At 41.5% G+C, this 16,469-nt stretch overlaps 1 protein-coding gene across 6 annotated transcripts in view; it reads right to left on the reverse strand.

Moving 5' to 3' along the window:
• Positions 1-16,469, reverse strand: part of NPAS2 (neuronal PAS domain protein 2) — a 97,558-nt gene continuing 81,089 nt past the window's right edge. For 4 of the 6 annotated variants that reach the window (XM_083501466.1, XM_083501465.1, XM_083501462.1 and 1 more), the window contains 9 exons: positions 16,055-16,136; positions 14,119-14,260; positions 13,579-13,676; positions 12,435-12,581; positions 7,940-8,134; positions 7,254-7,441; positions 5,674-5,766; positions 4,181-4,361; positions 1-1,255 (listed from right to left, as the gene is read on the reverse strand). In XM_083501466.1, the coding sequence (XP_083357592.1) occupies positions 1,073-1,255; positions 4,181-4,361; positions 5,674-5,766; positions 7,254-7,441; positions 7,940-8,134; positions 12,435-12,581; positions 13,579-13,676; positions 14,119-14,260; positions 16,055-16,136 (1,309 nt within the window). In that variant the 3' untranslated portion in view covers positions 1-1,072. Of the gene's footprint in view, positions 1,256-4,146; positions 4,362-5,673; positions 5,767-7,253; positions 7,442-7,939; positions 8,135-12,434; positions 12,582-13,578; positions 13,677-14,118; positions 14,261-16,054; positions 16,137-16,469 lie in introns of all 6 variants that reach the window. The other 2 variants (XM_083501467.1, XM_083501463.1) reach the window with 1 other exon arrangement.

Consider the following 16,469-nt stretch of genomic DNA (forward strand, 5'->3'; position numbering starts at 1 on the left):
TAATGTTCACATAATCCCATATAATTTTATTTTATATAGAAATAGGTCAAGGTTGGGGTTTTGTTTTGTTTACAACAACTTTTTTTATACGCTACTTATTGAATAATTACATAAAATCTTTTTTTTAGAAACATCAACATAAAGCATACAAAAGTGCAACGCTTTGGAGGAAAAGTCAAACCTAAACGTAAGTAATGAAAGATATGTAATATAGTTGCAGCATTTTTCCACTTAATGGGCTGTAACACAGTGCATATTCTTCAGGTGTTTGTTCTATGAACAGTTGTGAGGGGGCTGTTCAGTTAGTAGAAAAGATTCTCTTCAAAGTGTTTAAAGAGCATGACTAGTACATTGGAATAATAGCTGCATGATTGTGCTTCGGTTCACTGTTTACAATTGTAGTTCACTAAGTAAATAGGAAAATGTCCAGTGTAATTTCTTTGAAACATTAGAAATAGCAAGAGGGAGAGGTAACAAGTTTATACTTTCAGGTTATGAGTCCAAGGTCTATAAACTGCAGGGTGCTTTTTATTTAAATAAAGGACAACATGTTCTCTCTCTCACTGGAAGTGCTTATCTGGCCACCAGAACAAACTTTTATTCACCGAAAGTGCTAGGTTATGCCTTTTGTGCAGTTGTGCAAAATAATAATAATATTAATAAAAATAATCTCTCATTCTCTCAATAGATTTTCTCTGAACCAGTGCTTTTCATATTCAACAGATCAAAATAGTGAAGGCCAAGTAACTCGTATCCCCCCCCCTTTTTTTTTGGAATAGCCAGAATACTTTCTGGTCAAAATAGTCAGAAGAATCGTCTACCAACACATACCAGTTTGCACATGATGGTATGTATTAGTATTAATATACATAATGTAGTCACAAAATAGTGCAAACATCTGCAAAATAATTCCCGTTCCTTTCCTATTGCACTATCCACCAAGGTCTGTGCTTGGCAATCTCTTTACATCACAAAACTCTGAAATGAACACATATGCAAAGGCTGGCTTCCCTCCTGCCCAGCCACCCACCATTCAATAAAGCTAAATGTGTACTGATTGTTACAGCAGATTCTACTGCAGATGTTGTTCCATGTTTGAGGATTCAGGCAAACCGACAGTCCTCCTGGCAGCAGGTTCTGGCTGCTGTTGCTGTGACTGCATATGATGGTACTCTACGCTTTCTTCCTGTCGAGGGTAGGAAGGCAAGAGCAAAGAATCTGCCTGCTCACTGTGCAAAGGGCCTGCAGACTCTACCTATATGTGAAACAAAATTGGATGCCGTCAAATAATGGTTTAGCAGATCAAAAACAGTTGTTCTGTTAATTAAATAATAATAATAATAATAATAATAATAATAATAATAATAATAATTTATTTGTACCCCACCCATCTGCCACTCTGGGCAGCTTCCAGGATATATAAAAACACAGTAAAAAATTATACCTTAAACATCTTCCCTATATAGGGCTGCCTTCAGATGTTTCCTAAATGTTTCATAATTACTTATCTCCTTAACATCTGATGGGAGGGCATTCCACAGGGTGGGTGCCACTACTGAGATGTGCCCTCTGCTTATATGGAAAAACCTTGCTACGGAACAGTTGCTGTTGGACTAGGATCAATAGTTTGCAGAACACTTAAAATGTGGTTAGCTAAGTCAATGAATGAAGCTTGGCACCATTTGTGCCAAGGATTGCAAGGTTGGCGGCCCTTGTATATTTTTTGGATTTTATATTGTTAGAAAAAAACAATTCTTGGGAAATGGCAATGGTCAAGTGGTGTGTGTGTGTCTGAGTGAATGTGATGGCCCCTTTGTATATTTCCCCCCCTTGTACTGCAGAATGCTCCCTGTTGTCATGAGCAACAGCACTCTTATGTTTGTGGAACATCAGTATTGTGTGATCTCCGCAATCAGGACCAGGAGAACATAGGTGACTTCCTGTAGCAAATAAAAGGTAGTCTGTGGAGGGAGGATGGGAAACAGCAATGACTGTACTCTCTCTAGTTTTGCGCCATGCCATGCCTCCATGGCTGCCATGTTGTGTTATACTGCACTCCCATAGCAGCTGTTGTGTGCCAGGGAGGCAGTGGAAGACAGGAGTGCCTGGCGTGCTCTGGTCCATGGGGTCACGAAGAGTCGGACACGACTAAACAACAACAACCACTGGTATGAAAAGGTTGGTGGCCCTTGATTTATGTGAACGAGAACTTTTTGATAAGCTCTAGTTGTCAGAAATTTAGTCAATCACAAAATGCAAGTGGATTTTCCCTACTCATTTCGTCCAATAATTGGGCTTCCTTTTCTGTCCTCCATTGCAATGCTCATTTAATTCCACTTTCTCTTTCAATGGTTTCATCACAATCATGTTTGTCATGGGCACATATGAAAATACTTGCAGCACAATCCTAGGTATGTTTATTCAGAAATATGTCCCACTAAGTTCAATGGGGCTTAACTTAATTCATAGTAAAAAAAATTAGGACTGTAGTATTCAAATTTGTTATATAAACTGCCTTTGGCTGATGGCCTCTTACTGTCAAGAACCTTCTGTTGTGGGCATGTTTTGTATTCCTATAGTGGGTATATTTGGGCTTGTGCAATTATTTATTTATTCATTTATACCCCACCTTTTCCCCCCTATAGGACTCCATTTTATCTTATTGCCACACCTCATGCTTACCATTTTAGTGGGAGGAATGATGGCTGTTTGTTTTTTAAAAGGGAAGTTACTGGCTATAAAGCCAAAAGCAGTCAATGACAATACAATAATTATTCAGGGAGCTTTTGTGTTGCAAAAGGAAAAAACAAAAGGAACAAGGAAATTAACAGGATCCATAAAACAAAAGGAAATACACCAGACACTCACATTGTGCTGAAGTTAGATTTAGAACCTGGTGTCCCAATGCAAAGTTTCCAGCAGAATCAAATGTGTCTGCTCCAGATCACATATTGACGTGCATAAAATGTGAGCAGATGTTTCCAATACACAGAAGCCACAATCTCCTGAAACCTCACTTCCTCAGTGATATTCCAAATGAGGAGCACAGTCAATTGGGAATTGTATCCAGAGCAGAGGATATCATTGACTGGGAGTCTGAGTTCCTCCATCATATTTAAAAGGCACATAGAATTATATAAACTTTTATATATACCATATTTTTCGCCCCATAGGGCGCACCGGCCCATAAGGCGCACCTAGTTTTTTGGGGGGGAAATAAAGAAAAAATATATATTTCCCCCCCAAGGCGCGAGAACAGGCTGCTCTCCGCAAGCCGGAGGAGCCCTCCCGCGGCTTGCGCAGAGCTACCCGAAGCCCCGGCATGACTGCTCAGCGCGCCGGGCTTCGGAATAAGAGGCAGCACTGCGCAAGCCAGGGGAGCCCGGCAGGAACTCCCGCGGGCTCCCAAGGCTTGCGGATAGCTTCCTGAAGCCTGGAGAGCGAGAGGGGTCGGTGTGCACTAAGTCACTAAGAGTTTTGTATAGTGATTATTGGTTACGAGACTCCATTTGTCAAGGTTCAGTGGTCTAGGTTCAGCACCTGCTCTGTGTGCAGATGATCCCTGCCATCTGAAATCTTGGAGAGTTGCAGAATATACTGAGCGAGATGGACCAATAGTCTAACCAAAGGCAGCTAGATTCCTGTGCTCCTTTTCCTGCCTATGGTTACTTTATTTGGGAATATGAGACCTAACATTAGACTGCAACAGAGACAACTATGGACTAATTTACAGAGGGTATTTAACGAAATAAAGAAAACAAAATGGTTGACACTGTGGACTCCGTTCATATGATATTAGAACTGCACTACGCCCCAAAAAATGTACATCTAGAAGTGCTAGCTGTCACTTGAGAACATTAATAAATCACTTGGACATCTGATATAAATAACAACTGAAAAGTATTTTAGTTGTTTATGTACTTCCTGCATTTTCATTGTGAGTTCTTGTATTATTATTTTTTTAGCATTCCTAATAAAAAAGGGTTTATAAACAACCATGTCATATTTCTTCTGCCATTCTTAAAATAATGTGAGGGTCTTTATTACTTTATGAATAACTACACAATTTAATTTTAAAAAAAATTAAAACAAAAAACCCTGTATGCCGCCCCTTCAGCTGAAAAAAATACTTTCAGGGCGGCTTACCCATTTAGGTACCGTCAGTTCTGTTGCAGCCCACCTGAAGGTAGCCTTGCTGCTGGTGCTGGTGCTGATGCATAGGTTGCAAAGTTGAAGGCTGAGATGGCTGTGCTGCAGAGAACCCAGGGGGCAACACTGCTTGTCCCATCAGCACTATAGCTGTACTGCTTCCAGAGGTTTGCTCTTCCAAACTTTGGAACGCTTGTAGGCTTTGAAAGTATCTATTCAAAGAAACAGTCCTAAGTTTTTCAGCCAAGAATTTGCGACTAAAACACTGGTGTCATACTGCAATGTATTATGGACAACGGTTGGGAGAAATAGCAGGTGCTGCTGCTGACTCGGGGACTATGCAGATATGCCGATTGTTGGGAGATGCATTGAAAAAGCCAGGCACATTCATTACTACACATAACTCCTGGGCATATATATTGTGCATACCTAGTGGCATCTTGGAAGTGGAGAAGGCTGACCTGGAGTGGGGCAGTGTGGGAAAAGGAAGAAGCTGATCAGAGGGTGATGCAACTAAGCATTTTTGTTTTAGTTGCTGCTACTGGGGTAGCCATGGGATGCGGGTGGCGCTGTGGGTTAAACCACAGAGCCTAGGACTCGCCGATCAGAAGGTCGGCGGTTCGAATCCCCGCAACGCGGTGAGCTCCTGTTGCTCGGTCCCTGCTCCTGCCAACCTAGCAGTTCGAAAGCACATCAAAGTGCAAGTAGATAAATAGGTACCGCTCCAGCAGGAAGGTAAATGGCGTTTCCGTGCGCTGCTCTGGTTCGCCAGAAGCGGCTTAGTCATTCTGGCCACATGGCCCGGAAGCTGTACGCCGGCTCCCTCGGCCAATAAAGCAAGATGAGCGCCGCAACCCCAGAGTCAGTCACGACTGGACTAATGGTCAGGGGTCCCTTTACCTTTTTACTGGGGTAGCCCAGAGGGTTGAGAATATGTGGACACATCTTTAGAAATGGTGAGTTTATGGGTTAAAAGCAAAGAACCAGCCATAGGAGGTATATTAGAAATAATGTTCCAAGTAGCAGGCTCCAGATTTCCTTGATTGCAACACTTTCACCAAACCTGGTCCCTTTCATTCTCCAGTTGGCATGACAACCCCAGTACATGATGGCAGGGCATTTTTCCAGCCAGAACTCATTGGAACTCTGTTCCGGCACCTCTCAGGTAGGCGCCATTGCCATTCTAAGAGAACAAGGGTGCTGTTCATGGTGAGTTCTGGCACCTCTTTTTCTAGAAAAATAGCATTGCATGATGCATGAGAGAAACAATGTACTGGGGCAACTGGGATCTGAAAAACCGTGCAATTGCGGGAGCTTGGCAGCGGGGCAGATAAGATATGGCAGGACAACATCTGGATTTTCAAAATATGCAGCCACCCTTAATTCCATCTCTGACATAGACTGCTTAACCCAAGTACTACCTCTGCACGAGTTGCCGTTCTACCACCTCCATCTAAGTGGCATTTCTCAGTATAGTTTCAAACTTTTCCTTCCTACCCCTGCCCCCAGTAACATGCTACATACTTAGCTTCGTGTCCAGTCACATCAACATCTGTTGTCTGCCTCGCATGGCAGGAACCAGGCATCATTGGCTGAATAGGCTGACTGAGTAACAGTCTAGGAAACAGGAAATTAAATAATGTCAGTGAAGAATGACACTAACCTGCAGATACTGAAAGGGTCGGAAGGATTTTTTCCATGTGAGGTAGTTGCATGCTCAGAAGTCAATAGAGTTAAATTTGCAGTAGGCTCAGGGATAGAGTGTAATTAGTCGTAGTAAAAAAAGGGTAGCTCAGGATTTATTATCAAATGTGGCCATTCTTATACAGTGGTACCTCTAGATCCTGAAACAAATGCAACCTGCGGGTCTGCGGGTTGCGATTCGCCACTTCCGCACATGCGCGTGATGGCATTTTGACTGCGCATGCGCGAGCGGCGAAACCCAGAAGTAACGCACTCCGTTACTTCCGGGTCGCTGTGGAGCGTAACCTGAAAACGCTCAACCTGAAGCACATTTAACCCGAGGTATGACCGTACAAGGAGTTTCATTCTTCTTAGGAGTGGATCTACATATTGTGGTTGGTAAACAAAGATCGCTGAAATTCCCTGTGGCAAATTATCTGCCACAGTGTTTGACTGTAACGTTTTCATGCTCTCAACCTGTGATGTGGTGGATGTTCCTGCCTCAAGTAACAGCCATCTTCTATGACAGTCCTGCATTCTGATGAAATCTAGTGAGCATTGGGCTATCAGATTTTTAAGTTGACTATTAGAGCTTCCATTCAGTTTGCCAGTCCAGAACATAAAGTAGGCTTTATATGCTTTCTTCTGCCCCAGGTATTTTGAAACGGCAGCTAACTGCATGACGCAGTTAGTGTGGAGATGTAAGGTCCTCTCTCCCCCCCCCCCCCTTCACATTATGTTTCCTACAGGGACATGTTTTCTATTTCAAGCTACTTATTGTTCCTTGTATTTTCTTTCCAGTCATCAGTTTAAAAACTTTTTCAAAACAGAACAAAGAAGTAAACAGTATCATTTCTTTCTCTTTTTAAGGCAAATACATAGGGCTAACATCATTTAGAAAAAACAACAACCCACAAGTCTGTATCTGAAGAAGTGTGCATGCAGACGAAAGCTCATACCAATAACTAACTTAGTTGGTCTCTAAGGTGTTACTGGAAGGAAATTTTTAATTTTTTAAATTTTATTTTATTTATTTTGTTTTGTTTCGACTATGGCAGACCAACATGGCTACCTACCTGTAACCCACAAGTCTGTTTGTTCCATCCCCATTCTGATACTGTTTTTAATATTCAATTTTTCATTTCTGTAACCCAACCCTGGAACCCTGTGGTATATGATAGGTATGAAATTGAATAAACAACAATAGCACCACGTTCCTCTTTTTTTCTTTCAAACTTACTAATAATCTAGTGCTGTAACTTGATAAAATGGAGTATTTTCTTGATGTTCAAAGTGCAGTATTTACCTGTTATATAGTAATAAACTAAACACTCAAATTTAAATACTGCCATTGTAAAAAATAGTATTTAATTCTTCAACTTTTTTTTTTTAAAAAAAGTAGGTTACTTCACTTATTTTACCTCAGTTGTCGATCATTACTGAAATCTGGAGTGCTCTGCTGGTGGCTGTTATCCTGTAGAATGGCATCAGGTGGAGCTCTGCTCAAAGACTGTGGGAGCACAGAGGCATTGCTAAACTGTGAGGTTAAGCTTCTGGAAGATTGACAGCTATCCTGCATTCCTTGTGAGGCTCTTGCTGATTTCTGATCCTAGAACAGTTAAAAACAACAGCACCCACAGAAACAATAACCAAAAGCTTTGGGTATATTGTAAAAACACATAGAATTAAGTTGTGAATATTTTTTTGGCAAATTACCAGATCCAAATTTAGTTCATTCCATCCTCTCATAAAGGTGTAATTATGTAAAGTGACCGATAAGTAGGGAAATAAATTCATATTCATTGAATGTAGGTCTGGTAATTTACCCTTTTTAAAGATCCCCCCCCCCCCAAGAATGGTGATTATGGATAGCTAGAACAAACACACAGATTCACACAAACCTTAGTGGAAAGAGCGAAAGGGCAGGCGATATTGCCGTAATACCTAAAGGCAAACAAGAACTACGGTACAGGAAATGCTGTAAGAACTAAATGAAGAATCAAAAGAGGTAGGATTGAAGATGAACCTAAGACTTAAAGTAATGTTTAAAGAAGAGAACATTTTTTCCACAAAAAGATTGCTGTAAGACCACTGCAGGTCTGCTTACCTGGTTTGATAACACATTTTCTTCTCCTAACATTTGATGGTCTGTTGCTTGAGGAGCCGCAATCTGCTCTTGGAGACAAGGCCTCGAAGGCCTCGGCACAACTTGCTGCTGAGACTCAACCGCTGGATTCTCCTGAGGTTCTGGCTGCGGCATGCCGCTGAAATTCAGAGATGCTGTTGGCTGCTGTAAAAACATCTGGAAGAGAAAGGTTACTTTTTCGATTTCCTTGTTAGGCAAATCAATGGAAGAAATACATTCACAGTTCCAATTTCAAGTTGTCATAACTTAACGCTTATAAATGTGTATTGTTAGGGAGCTCAACTTGATCCAGGCCTCAGTTGCTGAAAATGCTTTTAATGCTAGAAGACTGTGTGAAGTTGCTTGTGAGTACACAGAAAGTCCATTTCCCACACAATTGCATAAGCACAGCCACCTGTCACACATCTGGGGCTGTCAGAGAAGTTTCTACAGGGAAAGTTGCATGTCACCTCTTTCCAAATCAAGCATTGGATAAGAATTGCTCAAATATTACATGTGCAATGCACCTTAAACCAGCTGTGGAATGACTGACACTGTTTAGAAAACCAAATCCACTATTCAGGAACAGAATACATTTGTCATCCTATTCACTCAGAAACCTCTGACATACATAATTCTTGCAAATATTTGAAGGTCAAACTAGATGTTACAAGCAAACACATGTTACTAAATTGCAACTAACACTTGGTTTATGGGAAATGAGCTTTTGGAGGGAGTAAATAAGAGCAGAGAAGTGATGGCTGCTGGTGGTAAACTCTTCCCTGTCCCCAGTTTTTCTGCTTCAAATTGTTTTCTTCTACTTCCCTCTTCATGGGATTCCAGATGGGGAAAAGTGTGTGCAACCCCACAGGGGAGAAAAGTAGTTATCAGGAAAGGGGGTTAAGCACACACACTTTTCTGCTGACATTATCCCCATCTCACCCCAAGATAGAGAAAGCTTCCACTGGAATTTTAGCAAATGTGTTCCTGTCCAATAAGTAGCTTGGTTGTTTATGGAAGACAATTTTACTCGGCTACAAGTGATCGCCAAAAAAGAAGAAGAAGACAGCCTCCAACAATCATATCCCTATACTTTTTTTCTGAAAAGACAACTTCCTTTTGCCGGCTATGAAAACAGGGTGGATTGTGCCTCCGTCCAGAAAAAACTTCAAGATAATAGAACAAGAAAAATATAAAGCATGAGGCTTCAACTTAAGGAATTCTAGCTATCTAGCAACACAAAAATGTTGAAAAACAAACGGAAATACAGAAGATGAGAAGCCATTGAAATGGAGCACAAGAGAGAGAGAACATGTGTGTGCAAAGATCCTAAAACTAAGTTTGAGATTCTTGCCTCAGTACATATACATGATCCCATGAGCTACAAACATAGTACGAACAAATACAGTGGAACCTCGGTTTTCGAGTGTCTCAGAAATCGAACGTTTCAGCTTTCAAATGCCGAAAACCCAGAAGTAACTGCTTTGGTTTTCGAACAATTTTCAGAAGCTGAACGTGCCACGCAGCTTCCGTTTTGAGTTTCCCTGTTGTATTGAGGCTGCCACTTTCAGTATTCGGACGTTTCAGAATTTGAACGGTGTTCCTGAACTGATTACATTCGAAAACCAAGGTTCCACTGTAATAGGAGTCATGCTGTTTAATTTCTGTACTGTGACAGATTGCCTCCAACCAATCATATGATAATGAGCTTTCATCGTGGTTTGCTTGTGGGGTGTTTATAAACCTTCCCATTATTCTCATTCATTCACTCCACACTTTTCAATGCATTTCCCTGTCACTCTCCTAACAGCAGTCTGTTGTTTTCTTTAAGTGCACTTGTTGCACTAACCCACTTCTATTGTGCAGGACTAAATGCACTTGGATACGGGACACGGGTGGCGCTGTGGGTAAAACCTCAGCGCCTAGGACTTGCTGATCGCATGGTCGGTGGTTCGAATCCCCGCGGCGGGGTGCGCTCCCGTCGTTCGGTTCCAGCGCCTGCCAACCTAGCAGTTCGAAAGCACCCCCAGGTGCAAGTAGATAAATAGGGACCGCTTACCAGCGGGAAGGTAAACGGCGTTCCGTGTGCTGCGCTGGCTCGCCAGATGCAGCTTGTCACGCTGGCCACGTGACCTGGAAGTGTCTGCGGACAGCGCTGGCTCCCGGCCTATAGAATGAGATGAGCGCACAACCCTAGAGTCTGTCAAGACTGGCCCGTACGGGCAGGGGTACCTTTACCTTTAAATGCACTTGGAACCTCTCGTGCAAAATACTGACAGTCAGGCACCTCAAGAGTGTTAGTGTCAAAACCTTTCTCCTCAGAAAAGGACAACACCAAAGTGCCAACACAGAAAGTACCGGTATTTCATTCACAGCGGCTTTGCCCAAGATTCTTACCATCCTGTCATGACTGGACCACTAAAGAAGAACTGAAATGCCACTGAAAAGAAAGGATTCCTCCCCCTACCCCCTTCAACATCGTAAACAAGTCTAAGTAGATAACGCCACTGCAGAATCTCACAACTACTTTTTCAGGGTGTCAAGACATGAGAAGAGTATTACTAATCTCTTCTAATTGGCAGTCTCATTAGTATTCTCATGAAAGAAGCAAAAGACATGAAAGCACAACACCTCTTGCATCTAGAAACAGACAGCATCATATTAGGGAGACAACGGAAGAAAGCTGTTCTATGGAAACCAGACATTTTAACCATCTGCGTTGATCGAACCAGGAAGCTCTTATCAACAGCAATTATTTTTACAATGTATCGGAAGCAAGGATGCCATGCTAAATTTATAGCTATGAGACATTTCAAAGATACAGTTTCTAACAAACTGCTGAAGGTGACATTTTCCCTGTAAGGCTTGGTTCTACCCATATTATTTCCTTTCAACAATATTGCCAGGCTGCTTTTCTGCTACATGCCAAATATAGCCCCTTAATTCTCTTTTTGTGGTCCCAGCAAGTCTCTTCAAATTGCATTAATAAATTGCATACATTCCATGTAGCCCCATGACCAACCGACTCATTGTTAAAACCGTGTTTATGGAAGACAATCTTACTCGGCTACGAGCGATCGCCGAAGAAGAAGATATCCCTAACAGTGCTGTAAAAAGATAAAGGTAAAGGACCCCTGACAGTTAAGTCCAGTCGCGAACGACTCTGGGATTGCGGTGCTCATCTCACTTTACTGGCTGAGGGATCCGACATTTGTCCACAGAAAGTTTTTCCAGGTCATGTGGCCAGCATAACTAAGCCACTTCTGGTGAAACCAGAGCAGCGTACGGAAATGCCGTTTACCTTCCTCCCGGAGTGGTACCTATTTATCTACTTGCACTTTGACGTGCTTTAGAACTGCTAGGTGGGCAGGAGCTGGAACTGAACAACGGGAGCTCACCCCGTCGCAGGGATTCGAACCACTGACCTCCCGATTGGCAAGCCCTAGGCTCTGTGGTATAGACCACAGCGCCACCCGCGTCTGTAGCTACAGCTACAGTGCTGTAGCACGGGTTAAAATTGAGCTCTTGTGTTTCATTCTATATTTCTCTCTCTACAAGGTACTATTAAGGAATAATGACCATAAGTCTATCCCAGGGGTGGCCAACTTCCAAGAGACTGCGATCTACTCACAGGTTTTTTTTGGGAAGGCCAAAGTTTTTTAGCTTCTTTCCTGGGAGCCACTGATCTACCGGTGATCTACCACAGACTTCCAGTGATCTACCAGTAGATCACAATCTACCTGCTCTAGCCAATCCTTTCATTTCTTTCACTCTTGAAGTCTCTGCTGAATTTTCTGTCCCCCTTCAGTATGGATCAGCATATTTTATTTGACACTTATTTATACCTCTCTGCCTTAAATATACTGAAATATTGTTGTTAGACTAACTGGAAGCATTAGGTCAGTCCATTCTCTGCTATGTATCAGAAACAAGAGTGTAGCCAAAGGGGCTCCTGACCAAATGAATCTGGGAAGCTGCCTTATATGGAATCAGATCATAGGTTCATCTATCCCAGTATTTCCTGCTACGACTGGCAACAGTTCTCTCAGGTCTCAGGCATAAGTCTTTGGCAGCTTTGCTATTTCCTAAGTGAAAATGCCACAGAATGAAACTCAGACCACGCACTTACACTTTTCTCTTAAGTCTTTCAACGCCAATCCTTTTATTCTGTCATTGGGAATAGAGGGCTTCCAACACTATGTATTCCTATGTAAACTAGGGAAGTGGGGAACTGCAGGAAGAATAGCTGGCAGAAGGTGTTGTTTTCCTGAGCCAGGTTCCGAAATCGGAAGTAAGCAAAATGCCCCTTGAAGAAGCAGCTGTGTAAGCTGGACTGCTGCATGCAGAAAACCCTCCTCTGTGTGGTGGCCTATGGTGCATCAAGATGATCTGAGCGTGGAAATAAAGTTCTGCTCAAGAATTCTGCTACTCACTGAATCAAGAGTAATTTGTCTGAAAAATACGTTCTCCCGCTAACCTGTATGTTGGAATCCTGCACGATGCACAGCTGTTCCTGGATTTTCTGCAGCTCTTCCTGCTGCCACTGAATATTGGCTTGCAGTATTCGAGTCCTCTGCTCAAGCTCGTCTTTGATAGTTTGGAACATGTTAAACTGGGATGAGAGCTGAAACAAGAAAACAAAGAGCAATGTTACTTTTCTAGTAAGTACAGTAACTTTTGTTCCAGGAGGCTGCTTTGCTGTATTTCTAAGAATATTGTTACCTGCATTATACTACTGCTCTTGCATAAGGAACGATGCATGTCTGAGACCTAGAAGCTGTAAGTAAAGCATTTTAAACTTACTTTGCAGTCTGTAGGGTTTCACTGAAAAAGTGGCAAAATGGGGGTCAGCTGCTTCACGCAGCTGAATGGAGTTAAAGAAGGTTTAATAACCTATTCCTATGCTTCATTAATATGCATAATGACTGGGTTTAATACTCTGCTACTGGTGCTCTCTATGTGCTAGCCCCATGTTTTAAAAAACAGGCACCAGTTTCCTTTTAACCCACACATGGGGGTACCTAGAGGATTAACTATAATTAATACCTTCTCTTAACAATTCCCATCATTTGCAAGATAAGCACATACTGATTACTGGTGTTACAGCACTAATATCTCTTTGACCACAAGTGCAGACCACCTGTGGTCAAAATAATACAAGAGTGTGAAAGGAGGCGGCTTCAGCAAATATTCCTTGATAGCTAGAAAAAAGAGCCTGGGCAGAAGAGTTAGAGCACCTATCTCTGATCATGATAACTCCAGTTTGTGTGTGTGTACCTTCCCCTCCATACAAGTGTCTTGCCATTTTTTTATTGTCTCTAACTTCAGGGGAACCAGTGGCAGAGAGGACTTCCTAGACAAAGAAAAGAAAAGCCCTTAATTCATCTAGACACTCCTGAGCATGCTCAAGAGGGTCATGTCATGCCAGTATGAATGGAAAAGTTTTAGTTTGCTATGCCTCCCAATTCAATTAAGTGAAAACAAAAAAATCATTTTACTCTCACTAACTTAAAACCTATTTAAAGCTCCTGTCCTCCATCAGTTTGGTACACACCTGTGTATCTATTTCATGGAAGTTCTTTTAATGTTTCTGTTCACTTGAACTTTTTTTTCCACCTTACCTGAGAAGCGGCAGGTTGGCTAGATCTCTGCAAGTCCTCCTGCATAGTGGGACTTCTTTGCAGGGAGGGAGAGTATGGGATGAGCTTTGCTCTTGTGGCTATAAAATAACATTTACCATTTAGAACAGAGTTGTTAAAAGTTTCTATTAATGTATACAAAAAGACTGGATCACTGGAATGGCAATAAAGGAAGTTGACTATAGAACAAAACCACCAGCTTTTGTCAGCCTGCACCCTCTAGTTCTGGACTACAGCTCTGGCTGGAGCAGAAGGGAGTTGATGTTGTAACCCACTCTGAAATTGCACTCCAGTAACTAGCAGGTAGTAAATGTTTCAAATAAGACAATGCCCTGTTGTGTTAGAATTATCCTTTCTGTTGGTCATGCTCCATGCGTGCAGGCCTGCGTTACTCTTTCCACACCATTCTGGCTTATACTGGCAGTATAACAGTATAAAATTATCAGTTTCAAAGTAGCATCTGCATAGAGACCACATCTGAAGGGCGGTATACAAATTTAATAAATAATAACAACAACTTACATGCTGTGTCAGGCAAGGATGTAGGCAAAGATTTGTGTGAGCCCTGAGAGGATACAGAAAGAGTCCGACTGGTGTCGAGGATTGACGTGCCTAATTCAAGAGCGTTAAAGTGCTGTTGAGGATCCAGTTCTGATCCACTGTCCTTAAAAAACAAAGCAAACATCCTAAACGTTTTTGAAAGTTTCGAACTTACAAATGAATTTGGTTATAAATCATCTGGGTTTATTGAGGGAGAGGTCTTTTTTCGGTATCAGCACAACCCTATATACACATTTACTCAGAAGTAAGCGCCTTTGTGTTCGATGGGAACAGCTCCCTAGAAATTCCCAGTGAGCTCAACTGTTCATTGGGACAGAATACTGCAACCATGTTTCTCTGCTTCTCAAAGAATAGCACTGGCTGCCAACTAGCTACCAGGCTAAATTGAAGGTGCTGTTACTGGTGTACAATGCCCTATGCAGCTTGGAACAAGGATACATAAAAGATTGCCTCAACCTGTGCAGGACAGCATTGCATAGATGCAATTTCATCAGGTGGTCTGTACCATACAATGTCTGAATCATGCCTTTAATGTGGCAGCACCAGGCCTTTGAAACTCCCTGCTATTACATATTACCAATGTGTCTTGTCTATTGTCTTTTCAGAGCCTACTGAAGACCTTCCTTTCCCCACAAGCCTTTTGTGTGGAGCTGCTTATCCAAGTACTGGATTTGAAACTGTTTTTAGTGTATCTTTTAGGATTTTATGTCTTCATTGTTAATTGATTTGAGATTGTTTCACATGAAGTGATTCATCAATTGAATTAACAACAACAACAATAATAGCAATAACAATAATGTGTGTCTAGAATTGCAGTTTTAACTCCATGTATTAAATGGTTAAAGTGCACCCATTTTTTACTGTCTTCAGTATGCAATACAGCGTTAAACGTCACATCTAGCCTGGCCTTTTGTATCCACGTTTCTGAGCAACAGAAGCTTCAAGTAGTTTTCTGTAAGATACTCATAAAAGACTCAGTTATTAACTTCATTAAGCAGTGAAAATCACAAGAACTCAGTCCTTAGATGCAGCTACTGTATAATCTGCTTTAATAGGCAGGAAGCTATGTACTTAGGAATGAGCCCAGGCCAATCCCCAGAGAACTTCAAAAGAAATGATTCTTAATTCTTGGCTTATAATGCATCTGCCTTTCATTGCCTGCTTCTTCCTATATGCTCTAGTATCAAATTCGCATATTCTTTCAATTTTATACTCAACCATGAGATTATGTGGGCAGGGGGTTTGCTTGTCTGTCACCTCCCGTGATTGGTCCTTCAAAAATCAAAAGAGGTATGCATTTGTACAACTGCAGTGACCTTTGTATTGACACAGGGATTGAAAAAAATTGCATGCAAAAATTGCATGCATCCACACGCAACCAATCAAGAACACCCTCAACACAAATCAGGTGGAAAGTAGGCTTATCTGAGATTACTCATCGCCTTATAAACTAAGGGACAGTGAACCTAGCAGGCAGTGACCATAGTGAGGAACAGGCAATGGAAGACATAAAGAAAACCCCAGGTCCATCTATATGGGACAATATTAGTGATCAAATCAATACACATTATTACCATCTGAACACAGTAGCTAAAGTCACCCTAGGTGTCTTACCCTTTTCATTTAAAAAGTCATTCCCTTTCAAGGCCCATGATTGTCCCAAAGCTCATAATGGATATCTCTTATTTTGCAAGCTACCATTCCCTCATTTCTGCAATTGTGTTCTGGAAAATAGAATGGGAATGTCTTCCCAGCCATGTCTTACTCCATTAAGTTAAGTTCACATAGAGCCTTATAGCACTTAAATAATGATACGCAAGGTTGGTGATTTCCGACATATGAGCTGCATAAAATAGAAAACAAAGAAAACCCTCTGAAAACAGCCATTTTAGCATACCTTTAGTACTGAAGAGATTATCTCTGAAGGTGCATTTTCCAAAATCATATTCCGTCGCCTTTCCACTCGAACATCTGCATAACTGAACATTATTATTTTCTGTGGAGATCTACCTTCCATTCCACTATTCTGAAACCACTATTAAAGGCAACTGGCAGTTTATTACATTATTAACTTCAGAAATTATTTGCAGTTAAAATCCACAGGTCATATAATCCAAATGTGTATAATAATGTAATGGATTACATTTTACGTTTAACTTCTGCCCATTTTTACCCGGTTTTCAAAACAAAAAGAAAACATTATCTGTAATCATATAATTACTTGAGGCTAGGTTCCATGGCTTTACACATGATGCTCTTCATACATACTTGGAAAAAGTTCACGTGTAAACACGTATTTGCAACCTTGTATA

This window comes from Podarcis liolepis (assembly GCF_965112155.1).
Source record: "Podarcis liolepis genome assembly, chromosome: 4".
NCBI lineage: Eukaryota > Metazoa > Chordata > Lepidosauria > Squamata > Lacertidae > Podarcis > Podarcis liolepis.